At 40.7% G+C, this 26,756-nt stretch overlaps 1 protein-coding gene across 1 annotated transcript in view; it reads right to left on the reverse strand.

The window, feature by feature from the left end:
* Positions 1–3,771: 3,771 nt before the first annotated feature.
* The window catches only part of LOC139750289 (TBC1 domain family member 20), a 64,576-nt gene continuing 41,591 nt past the window's right edge, over positions 3,772–26,756 (reverse strand). The window contains exons 6-8 of the mRNA XM_071664896.1: positions 21,147–21,363; positions 11,197–11,306; positions 3,772–4,934 (exon numbers count right to left, since the gene is read on the reverse strand). Coding sequence (XP_071520997.1) covers positions 4,709–4,934; positions 11,197–11,306; positions 21,147–21,363 — 553 coding nt within the window. The 3' untranslated portion in view covers positions 3,772–4,708. The remainder of the gene's footprint in view (positions 4,935–11,196; positions 11,307–21,146; positions 21,364–26,756) is intronic.

The following is a 26,756-nucleotide window of genomic DNA, read 5'->3' on the forward strand; positions in this document are numbered from 1 at the left end:
ACCTCCTTCCAGAACATCTTTTTATTCTCCCTAAAATTTAATGATACTCTCTCACCCCAACTCTCATTTGCCCTCTTTTTCACCTCTTGCACCTTTCTCTTGACCTCCTGTCTCTTTCTTTTAAACATCTCCCACTCAATTGCATTTTTTCCCTGCAAAAATCGTCCAAAGAATGTATGTGAGAAATACTTAGAAAAGCAAATGGATTTGTATGTAGCATTTATGGATCTGGAGAAGGCATATGATAGAGTTGATAGAGATGCTCTGTGGAAGGTATTAAGAATATATGGTGTGGGAGGCAAGTTGTTAGAAGCAGTGAAAAGTTTTTATCGAGGATGTAAGGCATGTGTACGTTTAGGAAGAGAGGAAAGTGATTGGTTCTCAGTGAATGTAGGTTTGCGGCAGGGGTGTGCGATTCTCCATGGTTGTTTAATTTGTTTATGGATGGGGTTGTTAGGGAGGTGAATGCAAGAGTTTTGGAAAGAGGGGCAAGTATGCGTCTGTTGTGGATGAGAGAGCTTGGGAAGTGAGTCAGTTGCTGTGTGCTGATGATACAGCGCTGGTGGCTGATTCATGTGAGAAACTGCATTAGCTGGTGACTGAGTTTGGTAAAGTGTGTGAAAGAAGAAAGTTGAGAGTAAATGTGAATAAGAGCAAGGTTATTAGGTACAGTAGGGTTGAGGGTCAAGTCAATTGGGAGATAAGTTTGAATGGAGAAAAACTGGAGGAAGTAAAGTGTTTTAGATATCTGGGAGTGGATCTGGCAGCGGATGGAACCATGGAAGCAGATGTGAATCATAGGGTGGGGAAGGGGGCGAAAATTCTGGGAGCCTTGAAGAATATTTGGAAGTCGAAAACATTATCTCGGAAAGCAAAAATGGGTATGTTTGAAGGAATAGTGGTTCCAACAATGTTGTATGGTTGTGAGGCGTGGGGTATGGATAGAGTTGTGCGCAGGAGGGTGGATGTGCTGGAAATGAGATGTTTGAGGACAATATGTGGTGTGAGGTGGTTTGATCGAGTAAGTAATGTAAGGGTAAGCGAGATGTGTGGAAATGAAAAGTGTGGTTGAGAGAGCAGAAGAGGGTGTTTTGAAATGGTTTGGTCACATGGAGAGAATGAGTGAGGAAAGATTGACCAAGAGGATATATGTGTCAGAGGTGGAGGGAACGAGGAGAAGTGGGAGACCAAATTGGAGGTGGAAAGATGGAGTGAAGAAGACTGAGTGATCAGGGCCTGAACATGCAGGAGGGTGAAAGGCGTGCAAGGAATAGAGTGAATTGGAATGATGTGGTATACCGGGGTCGACGTGCTATCAATGGATTGAACCAGGGCATGTGAAGCGTCTAGGGGTAAACCATGGAAAGTTCTGTGGGGCCTGGATGTGGAAAGGGAGCTGTGGTTTAGGTGCGTTATTACATGACAGCTAGAGACTGAGTGTGAACGAATGGGGCCTTTGTTGTCTTTTCCTAGCGCTACCTCACACACATGAGGGGGAGGGGGTTGTTATTTCATGTGTGGCGAGGTGGAGATGGGAATGAATAAAGGCAGGCAGTATGAATTATGTACATATGTATATATGTATATGTCTGTGTATATATATGTATACGTTGAGATGTATAGGTATGTATATTTGCGTGTGTGGACGTGTATGTATATACATGTGTATGTGGGTGGGTTGGGCCATTCTTTCGTCTGTTTCCTTGCACTACTTCGCTAACACGGGAGACAGCGACAAAGGAAAATAAAAAAATAAAATAATCTATGTATGTATATATATATATGTATACGTTGAAATGTAGAGGTATGTATATGTGCGTGTGTGGACGTCTATATATATACATGTGTATATGGGCCATTCTTTCGTCTGTTTCCTTGCGCTGCCTCACTAATGCAGGAGACAGCGAAAAAGTATGATATAAATAAATAAAATAAATAATAAACTTTTGTTAAAGGTGTTGTACAATGATTAATGCCGATACTAAACAGTAATTCATTTAAAAAAAATCAGAAAACAATCTTAAAAAACAGGACATCGGTGTTTTAAAAAAATTACATAAGCATTGTGTTAAAAATTAGCACCCACCCATTTTCCAAAACTAGCTAGCACACTTGATTTCTTGTCTTTGCAGCAAGGCTTCAAGCTATGACATTTCAGAATTACAAAACTCTAGAATTTGGGTGCTTTGTACCAACTTATTACACTTCTTTGACTTGCAAAAAATTGGAAAAAAGGGAAATCTTGTATCTATACATAATTTAATGTATAAATGACTATTTTCTTTCAATAATACAGTATATAATTTTTGAGGTATTTGTGTACTTTTCAATGCATCTCTTAATCATCTGCACAGCAAAATACCATTCGATATCTCATCAACCAGGAAAATACATTGTGTTCATTACTACCCCATTGTTTACCATATCCACAATAAGTGCAGGCATATCATTAAGTCTAGATATCCTCTGTTTGAAACAGCTGTTGGAGCAGATGAATCTGGGGGTAATGTACACAAACCTTGCTCTTCTTTCTCTCTCCCTCTCAAAAATCACTATTCCACTGCCATTCCACTTCACCACCACCTCAAAGTCTCACCACATTTTTCAGTAGGTTTATTAAATACTGTCTACATTACCTGTGAGTTTGTTGAGTATTCCTGGTAAATTATATGGGAGGGTATTGATTTAGAGGGTGAAGGCATGTACAGAGCATCAGATTGGGGAAGAGCAGTGTGGTTTCAGAAGTGGTAGAGGATGTGTGGATCAGGTGTTTGCTTTGAAGAATGTATGTGAGAAATACTTAGAAAAGCAAATGGATTTGTATGTAGCATTTATAGATCTGGAGAAGGCATATGATAGAGTTGATAGAGATGCTCTGTGGAAGGTATTAAGAATATATGGTGTGGGAGGCAAGTTGTTAGAAGCAGTGAAAAGTTTTTATCGAGGATGTAAGGCATGTGTACGTGTAGGAAGAGAGGAAAGTGATTGGTTCTCAGTGAATGTAGGTTTGCGGCAGGGGTGTGTGATGTCTCCATGGTTGTTTAATTTGTTTATGGATGGGGTTGTTAGGGAGGTGAATGCAAGAGTTTTGGAAAGAGGGGCAAGTATGAAGTCTGTTGGGGATGAGAGAGCTTGGGAAGTGAGTCAGTTGTTGTTCGCTGATGATATAGCGCTGGTGGCTGATTCATGTGAGAAACTGCAGAAGCTGGTGACTGAGTTTGGTAAAGTGTGTGAAAGAAGAAAGTTAAGAGTAAATGTGAATAAGAGCAAGGTTATTAGGTACAGTAGGGTTGAGGGTCAAGTCAATTGGGAGGTGAGTTTGAATGGAGAAAAACTGGAGGAAGTGAAGTGTTTTAGATATCTGGGAGTGGATCTGGCAGCGGATGGAACCATGGAAGCGGAAGTGGATCATAGGGTGGGGGAGGGGGCGAAAATTCTGGGAGCCTTGAAGAATGTGTGGAAGTCGAGAACATTATCTCGGAAAGTAAAAATGGGTATGTTTGAAGGAATAGTGTTTCCAACAATGTTGTATGGTTGCGAGGCGTGGGCTATGGATAGAGTTGTGCGCAGGAGGATGGATGTGCTGGAAATGAGATGTTTGAGGACAATGTGTGGTGTGAGGTGGTTTGATCGAGTAAGTAACGTAAGGGTAAGAGAGATGTGTGGAAATAAAAAGAGCGTGGTTGAGAGAGCAGAAGAGGGTGTTTTGAAATGGTTTGGGCACATGGAGAGAATGAGTGAGGAAAGATTGACCAAGAGGATATATGTGTCGGAGGTGGAGGGAATGAGGAGAAGAGGGAGACCAAATTGGAGGTGGAAGATGGAGTGAAAAAGATTTTGTGTGATCGGGGCCTGAACATGCAGGAGGGTGAAAGGAGGGCAAGGAATAGAGTGAATTGGAGCGATGTGGTATACCGGGGTTGACGTGCTGTCAGTGGATTGAATCAAGGCATGTGAAGCGTCTGGGGTAAACCATGGAAAGCTGTGTAGGTATGTATATTTGCGTGTGTGGACGTATGTATATACATGTGTATGGGGGTGGGTTGGGCCATTTCTTTCGTCTGTTTCCTTGCGCTACCTCGCAAACGCGGGAGACAGCGACAAAGCAAAAAAAAAAAAAAAAAAAAAAAAAATTACCTGTGAGAATGCATAATTTCTTGAGCCATATAATTCAGAAGGTGGTGAGGATAACCCTTCAGTCCAACATATCCCAACAGCCAATAAAGCCTTATCATCATATTTCAGCGCAGTACCTTTCTCAGAAATTTTTCATTAAATATAATCTAAATTACATCATGACAGTATGTGGTACTGTATATGGGAGGTCAGTTGTGTTTTATCATATAATAGTATAATCCGTCAATAAGAATTAAATCGGGAGATTTTTTACATGAATGTAAGCCTCCCTTGTAACATGGGCTTCAATAGTTCTAGATATGATGGACTGGACATGTAAAAGTTGACTAGGAACTAAACCCATCATAAATTGAAGCCTTGCTGTATGTTTAATGATAACTAGGGTGGGATAATGTGCCAGGTTATTAGAACTGTCTTTACCTCACTCTTTTAGTTTGCAGAATAGCCTCCAGTAAAATACACAAAATAAGATAATACATTATCTTTACAACTGGAAATATCTAGAATACATATCAGAATTTGCATCATATATGAGTGCGATATATTGGAAACCTACTCCATTAACCAGCTGCTAAGAAATATCAATAGCAGAAGTGGAATAGTAGCTATAAAGGCTCCTGGCAACATAGACAGTAGCAGCAAAGACAACAATTTTGAACAACTTTTGTCTCCGTACAGGTTCAAGTCGAATATAATTAAATATGGTGTTCACCAACTTCCGACATGGTAGCTTACGCGCCTCAAACTTCTTCTTCCTCTCTCTTACTAGCTGCTTTTCCATGTTTTCTTCCTCCTCCCTGCAAAAAAAGATACAATATGCTAGATGAAAGGAAAATCATGATACAAAACAACATAGTCACAATTATTGATACTTCTATTGTAACTGGCCAAATCTTGGGTTCGGAGAACAAAGTAACATTATCTTTCAGAGTCACTCAATAATCTTTCCAAATTTCTTTTTTTTTTTCAGGAATCTTTAATTCAATAGAAATACTGTAAAATGTGTAACTATGAAGGATATATTACAGGAAGTGAAGGATGAGTACTAAGGTGATGTAAAACACTCATGTCAATAATCAACTACTTGATCCCACAAATCCTTATATGAGGATCTTGGAGCGTCAAAACTGCATTCCAAGCTGGAGCAGGGAAATGAAAACTTATTTGAAGAGAGGTTCTTTGACAAGACTGCAATTCTTTTCAGCCAATGACTATGATGCAACCTCACAGAACCTGACATTTTCACTCAAAGTGATGCCACATGAAACTGGAGTCCAGTGACATCATGAACATACCAAGTATATAATGGTGAAATATAAAAATGATGTTGCATAGACTGTACTACTTTAAATGATTAAAACTACTATGGGAAGACTAATACTTTGAGCTACATAACTTTTAAGTATAGGTGCAGTGAAAATCATGATGAAAAACAGAGTCCTGCCATATGCCTTTTTATGCATGAGTCCAACCAATCCATCATTGTTTTCCCAGTCTTTTTCACCCCATCCTTCCATTTTTATTTGGATTCCCCATTCTCCTTGTTCCCTCCACTTTTGATGCATACATCCTCTCTGTCAACCTTTCCTCACTTATTCTCTTCATATGTCCAAACCACTTCAGCACACCTTTTCCTGCTCTCTCACCCACACTCTTTTCATTTCTTACTCAATCAAACCACCTCACACCACAAACTGTTCTCAAACCTTTCATATTCCACACATTCTACCTTCTCCAAACAGCCTTATCTATAGCCCATGCTTGCGTCCATATAATAATGTTGGACCCTTCAAACATACTCATTTTTGCCCTCCCAGATAACATTCTCTCTTTCACACATTCCTCAGTGGAAACAGGACCTTTGCCCCCTCCCTCAGGTTATGACTCACTTCCACTTCCATGGTTCCAGCTAAACCTAATAACCTTGCTTTTTTTTTTTCTTTAACTTAGTCGCTTCCTCCCACGTTAGCGAGGTAGCGCAAGGAAACAGACAAAAGAATGGCCCAACCCACCCACATACACATGTATATATAGGCCCACACATGCACATATACATACCTAAACATTTCAACGTATACGTACATAAACATACACAGACATATACACATGTACATATTTATACTTGCTGCCTTCATCCATCCCCATCGTCACCCCGCCACGCATGAAATGGCACCTCCCTCCCCGTGCATGCCTGCGAGGTAGCACAAGGGAAAGACTACAAAGGCCACATTCATTCACACTCAAGTCTCTAGGTGTCATGTGTAATGTGCTGAAACCAAAGCTCCTTTTCCAAATCCAGGCCCCACAAAACTTTCCATAATTTACCCCAGACACTTCACATGCCCTGGTTCAATCCACTGGCAACACGTCAACCTGGTATACCACATCATTCCAATTCACTCTATTCCTTGCACACCTTTCACCCTCCTGTATGTTTAGGCCCCGATCGCTCAAAATCTTTTTCATTCCATCCTTCCACCTCCAATTTGGTCTCCCACTTTTCCTCATTCCCTCCACCTTCTGACACATATGTCTTCTTTGTCAATCTTTCCTCACTCATTCTCTCCATGTGATCAAACCATTTTAATAGACCCTCTTCTGTTCTCTCAACCACACTCTTTTTATAACCACATATCTCTCTTACCCTTTCATTATTTACTCAATCAAAACATATCACACCACATATTGTCCTCAAACATTTAATTTCCAACACATCCACCCTCCTCTACACAAACCTATCTATAGCACATGCCTCACAACCATAGAAAATTGTTGGAACCACTATTCCTTCAAACATACCCATTTTTGCTCTCCGAGATAACGTTCTTGCCTTCCACACATTCTTCAACACTCCCAGAACCTTCATCTCCTCCCCCACCCTGTGACTCACTTCTGCTTCCATGGTTCCATCTGCAGTTAAATCCTCTCCCAGATATCTAAAACACTTCACTTCCTCCAGTTTTTCTCCATTCAAACTTACCTCCCAATGGACTCACCCCTCAACCCTACTATACCTAATAACCTTGCTCTTATTTACAATTACTCTCAACTTTCTTCTTTCACACACTTTACCAAATTCTGTCACCAACTTTTGCAGTTTCTCACCCGAATCAGCCACCAGCGCTGTATTATCAGCGAACAACAAGACTCACTTCCCAAGCCCTCTCATCCACAACAGATTGCATACTTGCCCCTCTCTCCAAAACTCTTGCATTCATCTCCATAACAACCCCATCCATAAACAAATTAAACAACCATGGAGAAATCACACACCCCTGCTGCAAACCAACATTCACTGGGAACCAATCACTTTCCTCTCTTCCTCCTCGTACACATGCCTTAAATCCTTGATAAAAACTTTTCACTGCTTCTAGCACCTTACCTCCCACACCATATAATCTTAAAACCTTCCACAGAGCATCTCTATCAACTCTATCATATGCCTTCTCCAGATCCATAAATGCTGCATACAAATCCATCTGTTTTTCTAAGTATTTCTCACATTCTTCAAAGCAAACACCTGATCCACACATCTACCACTTCTGAAACCACACTGATCTTCCCCAATCTGATGCTCAGTACATGCCCTCCCATATAATTTCCCAGGAATACTCAACAAACTTATACCTCTGTAATTTGAACACTCACCTTTATCCACTTTGCCTTTGTACAATGGTACTATGCATGCATTCTGCCAATCCTCAGGCACTTCACCATGAGTCATACATACAATGAATATCCTCACCAACCAGTCAACAACATAGTCACCCCCTTTTTTAATAAATTCCACTGCAATACCATCCAAACCTGCTGCTTTGCTGGCTTTCATCTTCTGCAAAGCTTTCACTACCTCTTCTCTGTTTACCAAACCATTCTCCCTGACCCTCTCACTTCACACACCACCTTGACCAAAACACCCTATATCTGCCATTCTATCATCACACATTCAACAAACCCTCAAAATACTCACTCCATCTCCTTCTCACTTCACCACTACTTGTTATTACCTCCCCATTCCCCCTGCAAAGATGTTTCCAATTGTTCTCTTGTCTTATGCACTTTATTTACCTTTTTCCAAAAAATCTTTTTATTCTCCCTAAAATTTAATGATACTCTCTTACCCCAACTCTCATTTGCCCTCTTTTCCACCTCTTGCACCTTTCTCTTGACCTCCTGCCTCTTTCTTTTATACATCTCCCAGTCACTTGCACTACTTCCCAGCAAAAATCGTCCAAATGCCTCTCTCTTGTCTTTCACTAACAATCTTACTTCTTCGTCCCACCACTCACTATCCTTTCTAATCTGCCCACCTCCCACGCTTCTCATGCCACAGGCATCTTTTCCACAAGCCTAAATATATCCAATTCCTCCCCCACTCTCCTTACATCATTTGCTCTCACCTTTTTCCATTCTGCACACAATCTCTCCTGATACTTCCTCACACAAGTCTCCTTTCCAAGCTCACTTACTCTCACCTCTTTCATCACCCCAACATTCTCTCTTCTTTCTGAAAACCTCTGCAAATCTTCACCTTCGCCTCCACAAGATAATGATCAGACATCCCTCCAGTTGCATCTCTCAGCACATTAACATCTAAAAGTCTCTCACGCGTCTATCAATTAACACATAATCCAATAATGCTCTCTGGCCATCTCTCCTACTTACATAGGTATACTTATGTATATCTCTCTTTTTAAACCAGGTATTCCCGATCACAAGTCCTTTTTCAGCACACAAATGAACACAACCTTCACCATTTCCATTTACAACACTGAACACCCCACGCACACCAATTATACCCTCAACTGCCACACTACTCACCTTTGCCTTTGCTTTTGTATACATTTATTCTCAACTTTCTCCTTTTCCACATTTGTCTAAGCTCAGTCACCAACTTCTGCAGTTTCTCACTCGAATCTGACACTGATGCTGTATCATCAGCAAACAATAACTGACTCACTTCCCAGGCCCTCTCATCCCCTAGACTGCTTACTTGTTCCTCTTTCCAAGATTCTTGCATTTGTCTCCCTCAACACCCCATCCATAAACAAATTGAACAACTCTGGTGACATCACACACCTCTACGGCAAACTAACTTTCACTTGGAACTATTCACTTTCATCTCCTCCTACTCATACACAAGCCTTTACACCCTTGATAAAAACTCCTCACTCATTCTAGCAGCTTTCCTCTAACACTGTATATTCTTAAGACCTTTCAAAAAGCATCTCTATTGACCCTATAATATGCCTTCTCCAGATCCACAGATGCCAAATACATCTGTTTTTCTAAGTATTTCTCACACATACATTCTTTAAGGAAAACACCTGATCCACACATCCTTTACCACTTCTGAAACCACAATGTTCCTCCCCAATCTGATGCTCTGTACATGCCTTCACCCTCTCAATCAATATCCTCCAATACAACTCATCAGATATACACAACAAACTTTTACCTCAGTAGTTTGAACATTCACCTTTATTCCATTACCTGTACATAACGGCACTATACATGCAGTCCGTCAATCCTCAGGCACCTCACCATGATCCATACATACAATGAAAAGCCTTACCAACCAGTCAAGGACAGACAACCTCTATCTTAATACATTCAAGTGCAGTACCATCCACTCCAGCCACCTTGCCATATTTTATCTTACACAAGGCATTCACCATCTCTTCTCTTTTCACCAAACTACTCTTCATGACTCTCTCACTTTGCATACTGCCTTGACACCAAACACATTTCCCACTCTATCATCAAACAGATTTAGTAGTCCTTCAGAACACTCACTCCACCTCCTTCTCTTTTCATTACTATCTGTTATCACTTTCCCCTTTGTCCTCTTCACCAATGTTTCCACTTGTTCTGTTGTCTTTCGCACATCATTTACCTCCTTCCAAAGCATTTTATCTCCCTAAAGTTTACTGATACTTGCACAACCCAACTCTCATTTGCCCTTTTTTCCAAGTCCTGCACCTTTCTCTTCACCTCCTGCCATTTTCTCTTACATACCCACAAATCATTTGCACTCATTCCCTTAAGTAACTCCCAAAAGCCTCTCTTTTCTCTTTCACTACCAACTTGACTTCTCCATCCCACCATTCACTACCCCTTCTAATCTGCCCATCTCCAACCTTTTGATGCCATATGCACCTCTTGCACATGCCGGCACTGCTTTCCTAAATGCCTCCCATTCCTCATCCACTCCCCTTGCTTCAACTACTCTCACCTTTTGCTATTCTACACTTATATCTAATGATATTTTCACACAAGTCCCTTTTCCAAGCTCACTAACTCTGACCACTCTCTTCTTCCTGACACAGTACACTTTTTTTTTTGAAAACCTCTACAAATCTTCAACCTCGCCTCGAAAAGACAGTCATCTGACATCCCATCAGCTGCCCCTCTCATCAAATTTACATCCAAAAAGTCTCTCTTTCACATGCCTTTCAATTAATATGCAATCCAATAGTGCCCACTGATCACCTACTCACATATGTATACTTGCATATATCCTTCTTTTTAAGCCAGGTATTCCCAATCACCAGTCATTCCTTACACTCAATCACTCCTGCCTCAATAGTGCTACTCCTTCCTTCGCTCTTGTCCTCTCACCAGCCTTGACTTTACTTCCAAGACATTTCCAAACCATTCTTCCTCTTTACCCTTGTGCTTTGTTTCACAGAGCCAGAACATACAGGTTTCATTCTTCAAACAGGATCATTCCCTGGTTGGCTCCATCTGTTCCCTCTTTAAGAAATTAAAAAAGAAGGGAAGGGGGGGACCTGTCCCCTGCTTCCATCCCCTTTAATCGCCTTCTACGACATGCAGGGAATACAGAGGTAGAATTCTTTCCCCCCCTACCCCAGGGATATAACATCTGTTATTAAAATATCATCCATTCACTGTTTCATCTTATTCTTTAGTCATTTTAAAGCTATCCTTTTCCTTAATCAATTTTATAGCTGTTTACACTTCTCATTTCAAGCTTATACAATCTTTGGAACTAGTACTGTGGCATTTACCCAAATTTTCCACATGATAGAGACTTACTTCTTTTTCAGATACTCCTCCACTTCCTCCTGTAGTGTGTCTGGGAGATATTTTTCATAAAGTTTTCTAGCTTCAACGAGTATATCTTCAAATGGAAGTGAATCTGGTACCTGTTTTGGTAGAATAATCTTATTATAAAACTTGAATCAATAACATTTCCATAAAATGAGAAAAACGTCTCACCTAATGACCATCACATATATAAGTGTCAGAAGTCCTAAAGATAACACTTTTTCACTTACTGTAGAGGTCTGCAAGTTGATATGAAGTACACTTATTACTTGATAAAATATTGTAAATTATCAATTCAATGACTAGTGTCCATATATAAGAGAAAGATACAGACCAGATAAGTGTAAATAAGACTTTTGCTTGCCTGTTCCTGAAGCTCCCTCACAATGGTGAGAAAAGTGAATGAGTTTCACAGTATCATTACAAAATCCTAGGACCCACTTTATGGTACTCATACAGCTCTGAGGCTGCATTCCACACAGGTGCAGGGGTATGATGGCATCCTTTGGAGTGAAAGGGTCCATAAAAAGACTGTGCTCCATTCTTTTCACTGATAATGATACAGACTTACAGAAAGTAACATTTTTTATGTTAAAGACTCAATTTATGAATGAGTTGTAATCCTGAAAAACCATCCCCATATTGAAATCTCATAAATAAAAACCCATTTCTCAATTGACTTTCATTATGAAATGGGAGAGAAAAGTTGTCTCAAGTTATAGTAAATGTGACTGAAAACCTACTTACAGATTAGGTGTAAAGGAAGAAACAAAATACAAAGTAAATATTGATAAAGTAAGCATTAAGAAAGTTAATAGTGTACAGAATTACGAGAGTTTGCATTAGTTCCACTCATTTATCTTAAATTGAATGAGGTTTTTGATATCATTATATGTTTATGGGGAAGGCAAATTTTCTCACATATGCTATTGTGTGTGCTACTTAAATACATTAAAGTCCATTATCACTGGTAAAATAAAGCAAAATACTGATATTGTTAAGATTCACCAACTATCATACTGTATTAAGATATCCAATTAAAAGTAAGATGGATCCTTCTGTATTTTCTTAATGTCACTGCCACAACTACTGAATGCTGGGCACTTCTAACTCAATTTAGAAGGGTTATAATACAGTTTTAAACAAGGATATCTTCAATAATTAGCTAAAAATTGATAATGGGAGGACTGATGCCATGTTGTTTATTTATATCAAATCCAGATGCATGTATCAACAAATGCCAAGCAAATGCTACAGCATTTGCTCACAGCTGTAACTTAAAATGTTAAGAATTTTAATGTTTACAATAAAAAGCAACTGTTTACCAATATCTTAATATTTCTAGACATATTTTCTCACATATAATGTTGGAGGTGGAAAGATGGAGTGAAAAAGATTTTGAGTGATCGGGGCCTGAACATGCAGGAGCGTGAAAGGCATGCAAGGAATAGAGTGAATTGGAACGATGTGGTATACGGGTCGACGTGCTGGCAATGGATTGAACCAGGGCATGTGAAGCGTCTGGGGTAAACCATGGAAAGTTCGGTGGGGCCTGGATGTGGAGAGGGAGCTGTGGTTTCGTTGCATTATTACATGACAGCTAGAGATTGAGTGTGAACAAACTGTGGCCTTTGTTGTCTTTTCCTAGCGCTACCTCGCGCAAATCTGGGGGAGGGGGTTGTTATTTCATGTGTGGCAGGGTGGCGACGGGAATGAATAAAGGCAGACAGTATGAATTATGTACATGTGTATATATGTATATGTCTGTGTGTGTATACATATGTATACGTTGAGATGTATAGGTATGTATATTTGCGTGTGTGGACGTGTATGTATATGCATGTGTATGTGGGTGGGTTGGGCCTTTTCTTTCTTCAGTTTCCTTGTGCTACCTTGCTAACGCGGGAGACAGCGACAAACCAAAATAAATAATAACAATAATATAAATAATGTTATGTGTGCTTATTAGAAAAATCAAAGATTATCATCATATGGCAAAATAAAGCAATGCTCTTTTTGGCTAAGGCCATTACTTACAACTTCTGTAATTCTACCTTTCTTCACTTTTCTGTTCTTATAGTACTAAAACTGTTTCTTCCATAAACAAAGCAACTCTCTTTGTTCCCATTTCTCCTGTTACTCCACCTTGGATGACTCTAACATAACTACACTCCCTATATTCTCCTTATTAATCTTATGCCCCTCCCCGTAATCTTTTTTCAGACTCAGAAAAGCATCTCCCTTTCTGAACACAAGCAAATCTTATGGTCCTGATGGCATCCATCCCAGTGTTCTGAAAGTGTTTCTGGACTTGCACCTGTGCTAGCTTATCTATTTTGTTTCTGTTTAAAAACCAGAAATTTTCCTTCTTCTTGGAAGCATGTGTTGGTACATTCCGTGTGTAAGAAGAGTGAATTCGAATTCCTCGAACTATAGTCCCGTTGTTTTGCTTTGATATCTACCACTTCCAAAGTCTTTGAATGCTTCCTTAACTGGACATCTTGAATCTCAGAGCCTCTTCTCCACTCACCAAAATGGTTTGTGTGAAGCGAGCTCCACTGGTGATATTCTCTCTTATCTTTAGACTAATGTCTGGTCATCATCCCTGAAAGATTTTGGGGAATCCTATACAGTAGCTTGACATATCTAAAGCTTTTGACAGGGTGTGGTATTGAGGTCTCATCTCTTAGCTCCCCTCTTTTGGCTTCCCTCCCTCACCCTGCTCCCTCATATCCAGCTTCCTCTTTTGCCAATCTATCTCCGTGGTATTTGATGGATCAGCCTTGCCCCCCTTTTCTCCATCAACAGCAATGTCCCTTAAGGTTCTGTCCTATCCCATGCACTTTTCTACTTTTTATCAATGATTTCTTCTCTTCAACAATTAACCAAATGTACTCATACACTGAAAACTCAATACTGCATTCCTCCACATCCTTCAACTCTGCTCCTTCTTCGCTCACTCAATCTGCATCTTGTCCTGACATAACCTACTCAATAAACTCAAGACTTGGATGGGATATTTCAGTGGGGTTGAAAAAACCTAGTTTCTACAGATCTCTCTCATAAAAATTCCTTACAACTTTCCACTTTCCTTTGATGGTTCTGTAATTTCATCTCTTGAGTCAATGAGCATACTTAGTGTTACTCCAACATCCCTTCTTTGAAATTTCACCTCTTTGACTCAATGAACATACTTGGTGTTACTCTAACATCCATTCTTTCTTAGAAACCCCATATCAAAGAAAAAGCTAAGTCTGCCTCTAAGAAATTGGGTGCACTGTTTAGGTGTCAAAATTTCTTTCCCTCTGAACAGATGATCCATTCATACAAAAGATTGATCTGCCCTTGTGCTGGTCTCACACCTGGGGCAGTTCTAGCTTTGCATCCTCTCTTGACAGAGATAAGTCAAAAGCAGGCTGACTTATAAACTCTCCCAGGGTAATTTCAAAACCTAACCCAGTTACCCTAAGCTACAATGTTGATTTACTTTCCCTTTTCTATAGGTACTACTTTGGTTTCTGCTCCTGAGCTGTCTGCTTGCATGTCCCCACTAATTACCAGACCACACAATACTTGGAAAAATGCTGCATCACATGATTGCCGTGTGGCTGCTGGCATTCAATGCTTTGAAACTCTCCAACCTCTCATTCTTTCACAGTAACCATGACCTGGAACATTTTAAAGTGCAGGTTTTTCACTTCCTCCAAAATTTATACTTTCCCTTCTCTTCTTTTTCCTTTTCATAATCCTCTATATGAATCAATTACGGCCTTGATGTGAACTTGTCCATGATTGAAGCATTAGGCAAAAAATTATGAGGTAGGCAGATTAGAAAGGGTAATGGTGGGATGTAGTAAGATTGTTAGTGATAGAGAAGAGAAAAGCGTTTAGAAGATTTCTGCACGGAGGTAGTGCAAGTGACTGGGAGATGTATAAAAGAAAGAGGCATGAGGTCAAGAGAAAGGTGCAAGAAGTGAAAAAGAGGGCAAATGAGAGTTGGGGTGAGAGAGTATCATTAAATTTTAGGGAGAGTAAAAAGATGTTTTGGAAGGAGGTAAAAAGAACGTAAGACAAGAGAACAAATGGAAACAGTGGTGAAATAGGGAAATGGGGAGCTGATAACAAGTAATGGTAAAGTGAAACGGAGATGAAGTGAGTATTTTGAAGGTTTGTTGAATGTGTTTGATGATAAGAGTGGCAGATATAGGGTGTTTTGGTCGAGGTGGTGTGTGAAGTGAGAGGGTCAGGGAGAATGATTTGGTAAACAGAGAAGAGGTAGTGAAAGCTTTGCAGAAGATGAAAGCCAACAAGGCAGTGGGTTTGGATGGTATTGCTGTGGAGTTTATTAAAAAAGGGGATGACTGTGTCGTTGACTGGTTGGCAAGGATATTCATTGTATGTATGGTTGATGGTGAAGTGCCTGAGGAGTGGCAGAATGCATGTATAGTGCCATTGTACAAAGGCAAAAGGAATAAAGGTGAGTGTCCAAATTACAGAGGTTTAAGTTTGTTGAGTATTCCTGGGAAATTATATGGGAGGGTACTGACTGAGAGGGTGAAGGCAAGTGCAGCGCATCAGATTGGGGAGGAGCAGTGTGGTTTCAGAAGTGGTAGAGGATGTGTGGATCAGGTGTTTGCATTGAAGAATGTATGTGAGAAATACTTAGAAAAACAAATGGGTTTGTATGTAGCATTTATGGATCTGGAGAAGGCAAAAGATAGAGTTGATAGAGATGCTCTGTGGAAGGTAAGTTGCAAGAAGCAGTGAAAAGCTTTTATCAAGGATGTAAGGCATATGTACCAGTAAGAAGAGAGGAAAGTGATTGGTTCCCAGTGAATGTCGGTTTGCGGCAAGGGTGCATGATGTCTCCATGGTAGTTTAATTGTTTATGGATGGGGTTGTTAGAGAGGTGAATACAAGAGTTTTGGAGAGAGGGGCTAGTATGCAGTCTGTTGTGGATGAGAGGGCTTGGGAAGTGAGTCAGTTGTTGTTCACTGATGATACAGCACTGGTGGCTGGTTTGGGTGAGAAACTGCAGAAGTTGGTGACTGAGTTTGGTAAAGTATGTGAAAGAAGAAAGCTGAGAGTAAATGTGAATAAGAGCAAGGTTATTAGGTACAGTAGGGCTGAGGGGCAAGCCAACTGGGAGGTAAGTTTGAATGGAGAAAAAGTGAAGTGTTTTAGATATCTGGGAGTGGATTTGGCAGTGGATGGAACCATAGATGCCTAAGTGAGTCACGGGTGTGTGTGTGAGTGTGTGTGTGTGTGTGTGTGTGTGTGTGTGTGTGTGTGTGTGTGTGTGTGTGTGTGTGTGTGTGTGTGTGTTTGGTGCAAAAGTTCTGGGAGCGTTGAAAAATGTGTTGAAGGCGAGAACATTATCTTGGAAAGCAAAAATAGGTATGTTTGAAGGAATAGAGGTTCCAACAATGTTATATGGTTGTGAGGCATGGGCTATTGATAGAGTTGTGTGGAGGAGGGTGGATCTGTTGGAAATGAAATGTTTGAGGACAATATGTGGTGTGAGGTGGTCTGATCGAGTAAGTCATGAAAGGGTAAGAGAGATGTGTAGTAATAAAAAGAGTGTGGTTGAGAGAGAAGAAGAGGGTGTTTTGAAATGGTTTGGTCACATGGAGAGAATAAGTGAGGAAAGACTGACAAAGAGGATATATGTGTCAGAGGTGGAGGGAACGAGGAGAAGTGGGAGACCAAATTGGAGGTGGAAAGATGGAGTGAAAAAGATTTTGAGTGATCGGGGCCTGAACATGCAGGAGGGTGAAAGGCATGCAAAGAATAGATTGAATTGGAACGATGTGGTATACCGGGGTCAATGTGTTGTCAATGGATTGAACCAGGGCATGTGAAGCGTCTAAGGTATACCATGGAAAGTTTTGTGGGGCCTGGATGTGGAAAGTTAGCTGTGGTTTCGGTGCATTATACATGACAGCTAGAGACTAAGTGAGGACGAATGCAGCCTTTGTTGTCCTTCCCTAGCACTACCTTGCGCAAATGCGGGGGGAGGGGGTTGTCATTTCATGTGTGGTGGGGTGGCAATGGGAATGAATAAGGGCAGCAAGTATGAATTATGTACATGTGTATATATGTATATGTCTGTATACATATATGTATATGTTGAAATGTATAGGTATGTATAGGTGCGTGTGTGGACATGTATGGATATACATGTGTATGTGGGTAGGTTAGGTCATTCTTTTGTCTGTTTCCCTGCACTACCTCGCTAATGCGGGAGACAGCAACAAAGTATAATAATAAATAAAATAATGAGTGGATAGGCCATTCTTTGTCTGTTTCCTGGTGGTACCTGGCTCATGCAGGAAACAGTGATCAAGCATAATAAATAAAAATATAAATAAAAAATATATATATTCATTTACTTCATCATACTTATTCGCTGTTTCTCACATCAGTAAGGTAGCACCAGGAAAAAGACAAAGAATGGCCCATCCACTCATATATGCATATATATTCCTATAAGTCAATGGGGAAAATGAATATCTTGATCACGTGCAAAATTGTGATCCTTTCCAACATGCATATATATATATACATAAATGCCCATACACGAACATACACAAACATATACATACATATATACAGACATATACAAAGATATAAATGTACATATTCATATTTGCTTGCCTTCACCCATTCCAGCTGCTACCCCTGCCAGACAGGAAATAGCGTTGCTACCCCCCCCCCCCCTTCAGCGAGGTAGCACCAGGAAAACAGACAAAAAAAGGTCACATTCGTCCACACTTAGTCTCTAGCTGTGATGTGTAATGCACCAAAACCACAGACCTTTCCATGGTTTACCCCAAATGCTTCACATGCTCTGGTTCAGTCCATTGACAACACATCGACCCCAGTATACCGCATTGTTCCAATTTACTCTATTCCTTGAACGCCTCTCACCCTCTTGTATGTTCCGGCTCCGATTGCTCAAAATCTTTTGCACTCTATCTTTCCACTTTCAATTTGGTCTTCCGTTTCTCCTCATTCTCTTCACCTCTAACACATATATCCTCTTTGTCAATCTTTCCTCACCCAATCTCTCCATATGTCCAAACCATTTCAACACACCGTATTTCTCATACTTGATCGCCATTTCTTGTTTTAGCGAGTTCATGCCAGGGACAGATGAAAAAAGGTCACATTCGCTCACATCCATTCTCTAGCTGTCATGTATACAACATGACAGCTCCCCTATCCACATCCAGGTCCTACAAACCTTTCCATGGGGTACACCAGATGTTTCACATGCCCTGGTTAAGTCCATTAACAGTACATCAACCCCAGCTTACCACAGCATTCCAATTCACACTATTACATGCATGACTTTTACCCTCATGTCCCGACTGCTGAAAGTCTTTTTCACTCCATCATTCCATTTCAAATATGGTCTCCCTGTTCTTGTTCCCTGACACATATACCCTCTTTTTCAACCTTTCCTTGCTCACTCTCACCATATATCTAAACCATTTCAGCATACCCTCTTCTGCTTTCTCAACACACATTTTATTACCATACACCGCTCCCATCCTTTCTTTACTCATTCGATCAAACCACCTACAGTATGGTTAGGAGACACTTTTACATGATGGATCCTCAGTGACCAACCATTGTATGCTCTTAATTAGGTTTAGGCAGATTCTGTGCTGCCACCACCACTGAGCACATGAAAATAATAGGTGATAATTGCTGAAAATCAAAAGCAACTGATTTCACTACATTAGTAGTATGTAATTTTATAAAGACCTTCCCATGTTCAAGCACAGACATATCTGGCAATATATCAATAGGGAACAAGAATGCATGAATGAAAAAAGGGGATGACAGTGACTGGAGGTGGATGGTAGTGGTCATTAAAGAACAGTTACAGCCAATGATTCCAACTGGGATATTAATTCAGTTCTGACCAGTTCCATCCCATCCAGAACTTCAAATTTTGGTTCCACTATATCTCTAGTTCTCTTTTTCATAGAAAGGTTTATGTAGAAAGGTTAATAAAAATCTGTAACTCCTAAATCTATTTTGTATTTCTTGCAGTGATAGCAGCTCGTAAGCATTTCATTTATGACTGCCAATATCAATGAACAGAACTCTTCAGAAGTTTTTCAACAATGATGACAAAAATGCAATCACTGAGTTTGAAAGAATTATGGTGATTGAAAGGTCAAGACACGATTCTGCAAGTGCTCAGACTACATCGCAATGTAAAACAGACTGTGGTTTGATATATCATACATAATAACTAGAGTTGATAGAGATGCTCTGTGGAAGGTACTAAGAATATATGGTGTGGGAGGCAAGTTGTTAGAAGCAGTGAAAAGTCTTTATCAAGGATGTAAGGCATGTGTACGTGTAGGAAGAGAGGAAAGTGATTGGTTCTCAGAGAATGTAGGTTTGCGGCAGGGGTGTGTGATGTCTCCATGGTTGTTTAATTTGTTTATGGATGGGGTTGTTAGGGAGGTGAATGCAAGAGTTTTGGAAGGAGGGGCAAGTATGCAGTCTGTTGGGGATGAGAGAGCTTGGGAAGTGAGTCAGTTGTTGTTTGCTGATGATACAGCGCTGGTGGCTGATTCATATGAGAAACTGCAGAAGTTGGTGACTGAGTTTCGTAAAGTGTGTGAAAGAAGAAAGTTAAGAGTAAATGTGAATAAGAGCAAGGTTATTAGGTACAGTAGGGTTGAGGGTCAAGTCAACTGGGAGGTAAGTTTGAATGGAGAAAAACTGGAGGAAGTAAAGTGTTTTAGATATCTGGGAGTGGATCTGGCAGCGGATGGAACCATGGAAGCGGAAGTGAATCATAAGGTGGGGGAGAGGGGTGAAAATCCTGGGAGCCTTGAAGAATGTGTGGAAGTCGAGAACATTATCTCGGAAAGCAAAAATGGGTATGTTTGAAGGAATAGTGATTCCAACAATGTTGTATGGTTGCGAGTTGTGGGCTATGGATAGAACTGTGCGCAGGAGGGTGGATGTGCTGGAAATGAGATGTTTAAGGACAACATGTGGTGTGAGGTGGTTTGATCGAGTAAGTAATGTAAGGGTAAGAGAGATGTGTGGAAATAAAAAGAGCACGGTTGAGAGAGCAGAAGAGGGTGTTTTGAAATGGTTTGGGCACATGGAGAGAATGAGTGAGCAAAGATTGACCAAGAGGATATATGTGTCGGAGGTGGAGGGAACGAGGAGAAGTGGGAGACCAAATTGGAGGTGGAAAGATGGAGTGAAAAAGATTTTATGTGATCGGGGCTTGAACATGCAGGAGGGTGAAAGGCGGGCAAGGAATAGAGCGAATTGGATCGATGTGGTATACTGGGGTCAACGTGCTGTCAATGGATTGAATCAGGGCATGTGAAGCGTCTGGGGTAAACCATGGAAAGTTCTGTGGGGCCTGGATGTGGAAACGGAGCTGTGGTTTCAGGCATTATTACATGACAGCTAGAGACTGAGTGTGAACGAATGGGGCCTTTTGTTGTCTTTTCCTAGCGCTACCTCGCACACATGAGGGGGGAGGGGGATGTTATTCCATGTGTGGCGAGGTGGCGATAGGAATAAATAAAGGCAGACAGTATGAATTATGTACATGTGTATATATGTATGTGTCTGTGTGTGTATATATATGTGTACATTGAGATGTATAGGTATGTATATTTGCGTGTGTGGACGTGTATGTATATGCATGTGTATGGGGGTGGGTTGGGCCATTTCTTTCGTCTGTTTCCTTGCGCTACCTCGCAAACGCGGGAGAAAGCGACAAAGCAAAATAAATAATAAAAAAAATATAACTATAGCATATATAAATGCAAATGAGGACACTGTTCCTTTGTTCTCGATAGCACCTTGCTACAGCAGGCATGGTGATTAGATATGAAAATAAAATCTTGAAGGAAAAATATCAATTGCAATAAGCTATGGCTTACCTGTGAAAGAATGAAATGTTGCATGGCCATTTCACATTCCCCAGCCATAATATCTTCCTTCTTCAGTAACACAATAGCTGCTGCTATGTACATAGGCATGAGGTATGGTGATGCCAGGAAAAAGTCGTATAACCTCACAACATTACGGTAATCAGAAAGGGTGTGAGCAAACCAAGTGATAAGCCAAGGTAAGCAGAATACTGTTCCAACACCAGATCTGAAAGTACAGTAGTTTACCCTCATCAATAAAGGATCAGATACATAAATTATGAAAACCACATTAATGCAAACAAATATACAAAACAATAAGGAATTTTTAACAAAGTAAAAATGTGTAAAGAAGGGTGAGTGGTTCAAGGTGAAAGAGAGCTCGTGGGAAGGGTGTGTGATGTCACCATGGCTGTTTAATCTGTTTAAGGACTGGGTGTTGAGGAAGGTGAATGCCAGGGTCTTAGAGAAGAGCAAGTATGCAGTCTGCTAAGGACGAAAGTGCCTGAGAGGTAAGTCAGTTGTTGGTTTCTGATGATATAGTGCTGGTGGCAGATTCGAGAGAGAAACTGCAAAATTTAGTTTCTTAGTTTGAATAAAAGCAATATAATCTGGATTAGCAGTGAAAAGAAACAAGTTATTTGGAGTGTGAGCTGGAACAAATAGAACTTGGAGGAAGTGAAATTTTTTGATACCTGGAAGTGGACATGACACCAAATGAAACCATAAGGTGGATGAGGGGGCAAAGGTCTTGTGTGCATTAAGAAATGTGGGGAAAGGGCAAAGATGGGTGTGTTTGATGGTATAGTATTCCTGACAGAGCTGCATGGCTGTCAAGTGTTAGTTTTTGACAAAAATGTAGATGAGGGGGTGAATGTGTCAGAAGTAAAACATCTGAGGACAGTACGTGTTGTACAAAGGGTTGAATAATAAGTGGTAAGGTAATGAAAGAGGTGTAATAGTACAAGGAATATATATGAGAGTGCTGAAAAGGGTGTGCACTGAGGAAGACTAAGAGTGTATACATGTAAGAAGTGGAAGGAACTAGAAAAAGAAGGGAAACCAAAGTGGAGGTAGAGGGATTGAGTAAAAAATGCTTTCCAGGCTTGGGGATAAACATGCAGGAAAGTGCAAGATCTACAAGGGATGGAGGAAATTTGATTAAGTTTACAGGGGACGATGTGCTGTCATTGGGCTGAACCAGGACATATGAAGTAGTTGGGGGTAACCACAAAAATTTCTGTGGTGCCTGATTGTAGACAGGTGGTTCTGCCTTTAGTGCATTAGAGACAGAGTGGATGTGAATGAAAGAGGCCACTTCTTTGTTTGTTACAGGCACAACCTAACAAATGCAGGATATGGCAATCATGCATGAAAGAATTAATGTGAATATCATCATCAATTTATCCCTGGGGATAGGGGAGAAAGAACACTTCCCATGCATTCCTCACGTGTTGTAGAAGGCGACTAAAGGGGATGGGAGCGGGGAGCTAGAGACCCTCCCCTCCTTGTATTTTAACTTTCTAAAAGGGGAAACAGGAGTCATGCGGGGAGTGCTCATCCTCCTCGAAGGCTCAGATTGGGGTGTTTAAATGTGTGTGAATGTAACCAAGATGAGGAAGAAGGAGAGATAGGTAGTATGTTTGAGGAAAGAAACCTGGATGTTTTGGCTCTGAGTGAAACGAAGCTCAAGGGTAAAGGGGAAGAATGGTTTGGAAATGTCTTGGGAGTAAAGTCAGGGGTTAGTGAGAGGACAAGAGCAAGTGAAGGGGTAGCACTACTCCTGAAACAGGAGTGGTGGGAGTATGTGATAGAGTGTAAGAAAGTAAACTCTAGATTGATATGGGTAAAACCGAAAGTGGATGGAGAGAGATGGGTGATTATTAGTGCATTTGCACCTGGGAATGAGAAGAAAGATCAAGAGAGACAAGTGTTTTGGGAGCTGTTGCGTGATAGTATTAGTAGTTTTGATGCACAAGACCGGGTTATAGTGATGGGTGATTTGAATGCAAAGGTGAGTAATGTGGCAGTTGAGGGAAAAATTGGTGTACATGAGGTGTTCAGTGTTGTAAATGGAAATGGTGAAGAGCTTGTAGATTTATGCGCTGAAAAAGGACTAGTGATTGGGAATACCTAGTTTAAAAAGAGACATATACATAAGTATACGTATGTAAATAGGAGAGATGGCTACAGAGCGTTATTGGATTAGGTGTTAATTGATAGGCACGCGAGAGAGACTTTTGGATGTTGATGTGCTGATAGGTGCAACTGAAGGGATGTCTGATCATTATCTTGTGGAGGTGAAGGTGAAGATATGCAGAGGTTTTCAGAAAAGAAGTGAGAATGTTGGGGTGAAGAGAGTGGTGAGAGTAAGCGAGCTTGGGAAGGAGACTTGTGTGAGGAAGTACCAGGAGAGACTGAGTACAGAATGGAAAAAGGTGAGAACAAAGGATGTAAGGGAAGTGGGGGAGGAATGGGATGTATTTAGGGAAGCAGTGATGGCTTGCGTAAAAGATGCTTGTGGTATGAGAAGCGTGGAAGGTGGGCAGATTAGAAAGGGTAGCAAGTGGTGGGATGAAGAAGTAAGATTATTAGTGAAAGACAAGAGAGAGGCATTTGGATGATTTTTGCAGGGAAATGATGCAAATGACTGGGAGATGTATAAAAGAAAGAGGCAGGAGGTCAAGAGAAAGGCGCAAGAGTTGAAAAAGAGGGCAAATGAGATTTCGGGTGAGAGAGTATCATTAAACTTCAGGGAGAATAAAAAGAAGTTTTGGAAGGAGGTACATAAAGTGTGTAAGACAAGGGAACAAATGGGAACATCAGTGAAGGGGGCTAATGGGGAGGTGATACCAAGTAGTGGTGATGTGAGAAGGAGGAGTGAGTATTTTGAAGGTTTGTTGAATGTGTTTGATGATAGAGTGGCAGATATAGGGTGTTTTGGTCGAGGTGGTGTGCAAAGTGAGAGGGTTAGGGAGAATGATTCGGTAAACAGAGAAGAGGTAGTAAAAGCTTTGCGGAAGAAGAAAGCTTTCAAGGCAGCAGGTTTGAATGGTACTGCAGTGGAATTTATTAAAAAAGGGGGTGACTGTATTGTTAATTGGTGGGTAAGGTTATTAAATGTATGTATGACTCATGGTGAGGTGCCTGAGGATTGGTGGAATGCTTGCATAGTGCCATTGTACAAAGACAAAGGGGATAAAAGTGAGTGCTCAAATTACAGAGGTTGAGTATTCCTAGGAAATTATATGGGAAGGTATTGACTGAGAGGGTGAAGGCATGTACAGAGCATCAGATTGGGGAAGAGCAGTGTGGTTTCAAAAGTGGTAGAGGATGTGTGGATCAGGTGTTTGCTTTGAAGAATGTATGTGAGAAATACTTAGAAAAGCAAATGGATTTGTATGTAGCATTTATGGATCTGGAGAAGGCATATGATAGAGTTGATAGAGATGCTCTGTGGAAGGTATTAAGAATAAATGGTGTGGGAGGCAAGTTGTTAGAAGCAGTGAAAAGTTTTTATCGAGGATGTAAGGCATATGTATGAGTAGGAAGAGAGGAAAGTGATTGGTTCTCAGTGAACATTGGTTTGCAGCATTGGTGCGTGATGTCTCCATGGTTGTTTAATCTGTTTATGGATGGGGTTGTTAGGGAGGTGAATTCAAGAGTTTTGGAAAGAGGGACAACTATGCAGTCTGTTGTGGATGAGAGAGCTTGGGAAGTGAGTCAGTTGTTGTTCGCTGATGATACAGCGCTGGCGGCTGATTCGGGTGAGAAACTGAAGCTGGTGACTGAGTTTGGTAAAATGTGTGAAAGAAGAAAGCTGAGAGCAAATGTGAATACGAGGAAGGTTATTAGGTATAGTAGGGTTGAGGGACAAGTCAATTGGGAGGTAAGTTTGAATGGAGAAAAACTGGAGGAAGCGAAGTGTTTTAGATATCTGGGAAAGGATTTGGCAGCAGATGGAACCATGGAAGCAGAAGTGAATCATAGGGTGGTGGAGGGGGCGAACGTTCTGGGAGCGTTGAAAAATGCGTGGGTCAAGAACATTATCTTGGAAAGCAAAAATGGGTATGTTTGAAGGAATAGTGGTTCCAACAATATTATGTGGTTGCGAGGCGTGGGCTATAGATAGAGTTGTGTGGAGGAGGGTGGATGTCCTGGAAATGAGATGTTTGAGGACAATATGTGGTGTGAGGTGGTTTGATCAAGTAATCAATGAAAGGGTAAGAGAGATGTGTGGTAATACAAAGTGTGGCTGAGAAAGCAGAAGAGGGTGTTTTGAAATGGTTTGGTCACATGGAGAGAATGAGTGAGGAAAGATTGACAAAGAGGATATATGCATCAGAGGTGGAGGGAACGAGGAGAAGTGGGAGACCAAATTGGAGGTGGAAAGATGGAGTGAAAAAGATTTTGATTGATTGGGGCTTCAACATGCAGGAGGGTGAAAGGAATGCAAGGAATAGAGTGAATTGGATCGATGTGGTATACTGGGGTCGACGTGTTGTCAATGGACTGAACCAGGGCATATGAAGCGTCTGGGGTACACCATGGAAAGTTTTGTGGGGCCTGGATGTGGAATGGGGGCTGTGGTTTCAGTGCATTATACATGACAGCTAGAGACTGAGTGTGAATGGATGTGGCCTTTATTGTCTTTTCCTAGCGCTAACAGGCGCACATGCGGGGGGAGGGGGGTTGTCTTTTCATGTGTGATGAAGTGGCGACAGGAATGAATAAGGTCAGACAGTATGAATTATGTATATGTGTACATATGTATATGTCTGTGTGTGTATATATATGTATACGTTGAGATGTATAAGTATGTATATGTGCATGTGTGGACATGTATGTATATACATGTGTATGTGGGTTGGTTGGGCCATTCTTTTGTCTGTTTCCTTGTGCTACTTCGCAAATGCGGGAGACAGTAACAATGTATAATAAATAATATCATCATCAATGAGCATAGTTAAGATGACCTAGAAAAGCTGGAAGAAAACAAGAAGGAAATCAGAAGACACAGATGCATCAGCTAATGGCAATGTCATTCCCTCATTCTGTACAGTCACATCACTTCATAATTTTAAAAAGAAAAACCTAAAATAAGTTGTTAAACCTACTCACTGTTAAAGAGATAAAATAGGATTCCTAAACAAAAGATTTGTGACAATGCACTTGAGCAATGGAAAAGATGGTTGAGATGAGTGAATAAACTAGAAAAATTATCTTACTGAGTATACAATGGGAGATGTAGGGGAGAATTGCTACTGATGGTAATCTATGGTTTGGGTATAATCCATACATGTAAATTTGACATGAAATTTTTGATCAGGAATGTAAAACCTTTTAAAACATGGGTTTCAATTTCTCATAACACAGCATTCTGACAGAATAAATGATCTTCAGGAATATAACCCTCTTATTCTGTGAGGATCCCCTTACAAGTTTGCTCCCTAATTTTCAACTGTCAAAAGTGCAAAATTTTGGACAAAGAGCTGCCATTAAATGGAGATGCCTGTATTTCATTTAACATTTTCCTTCTCCTTCACCGATTTCCCCACTTCTAAGAACTTACTGGAATCCTGTTAAACTTTACTGAAAATAAGCACCAAGTCCTTTGAAGTG

This window comes from Panulirus ornatus, chromosome 9, assembly GCF_036320965.1.
Source record: "Panulirus ornatus isolate Po-2019 chromosome 9, ASM3632096v1, whole genome shotgun sequence".
Taxonomy (NCBI): domain Eukaryota; kingdom Metazoa; phylum Arthropoda; class Malacostraca; order Decapoda; family Palinuridae; genus Panulirus; species Panulirus ornatus.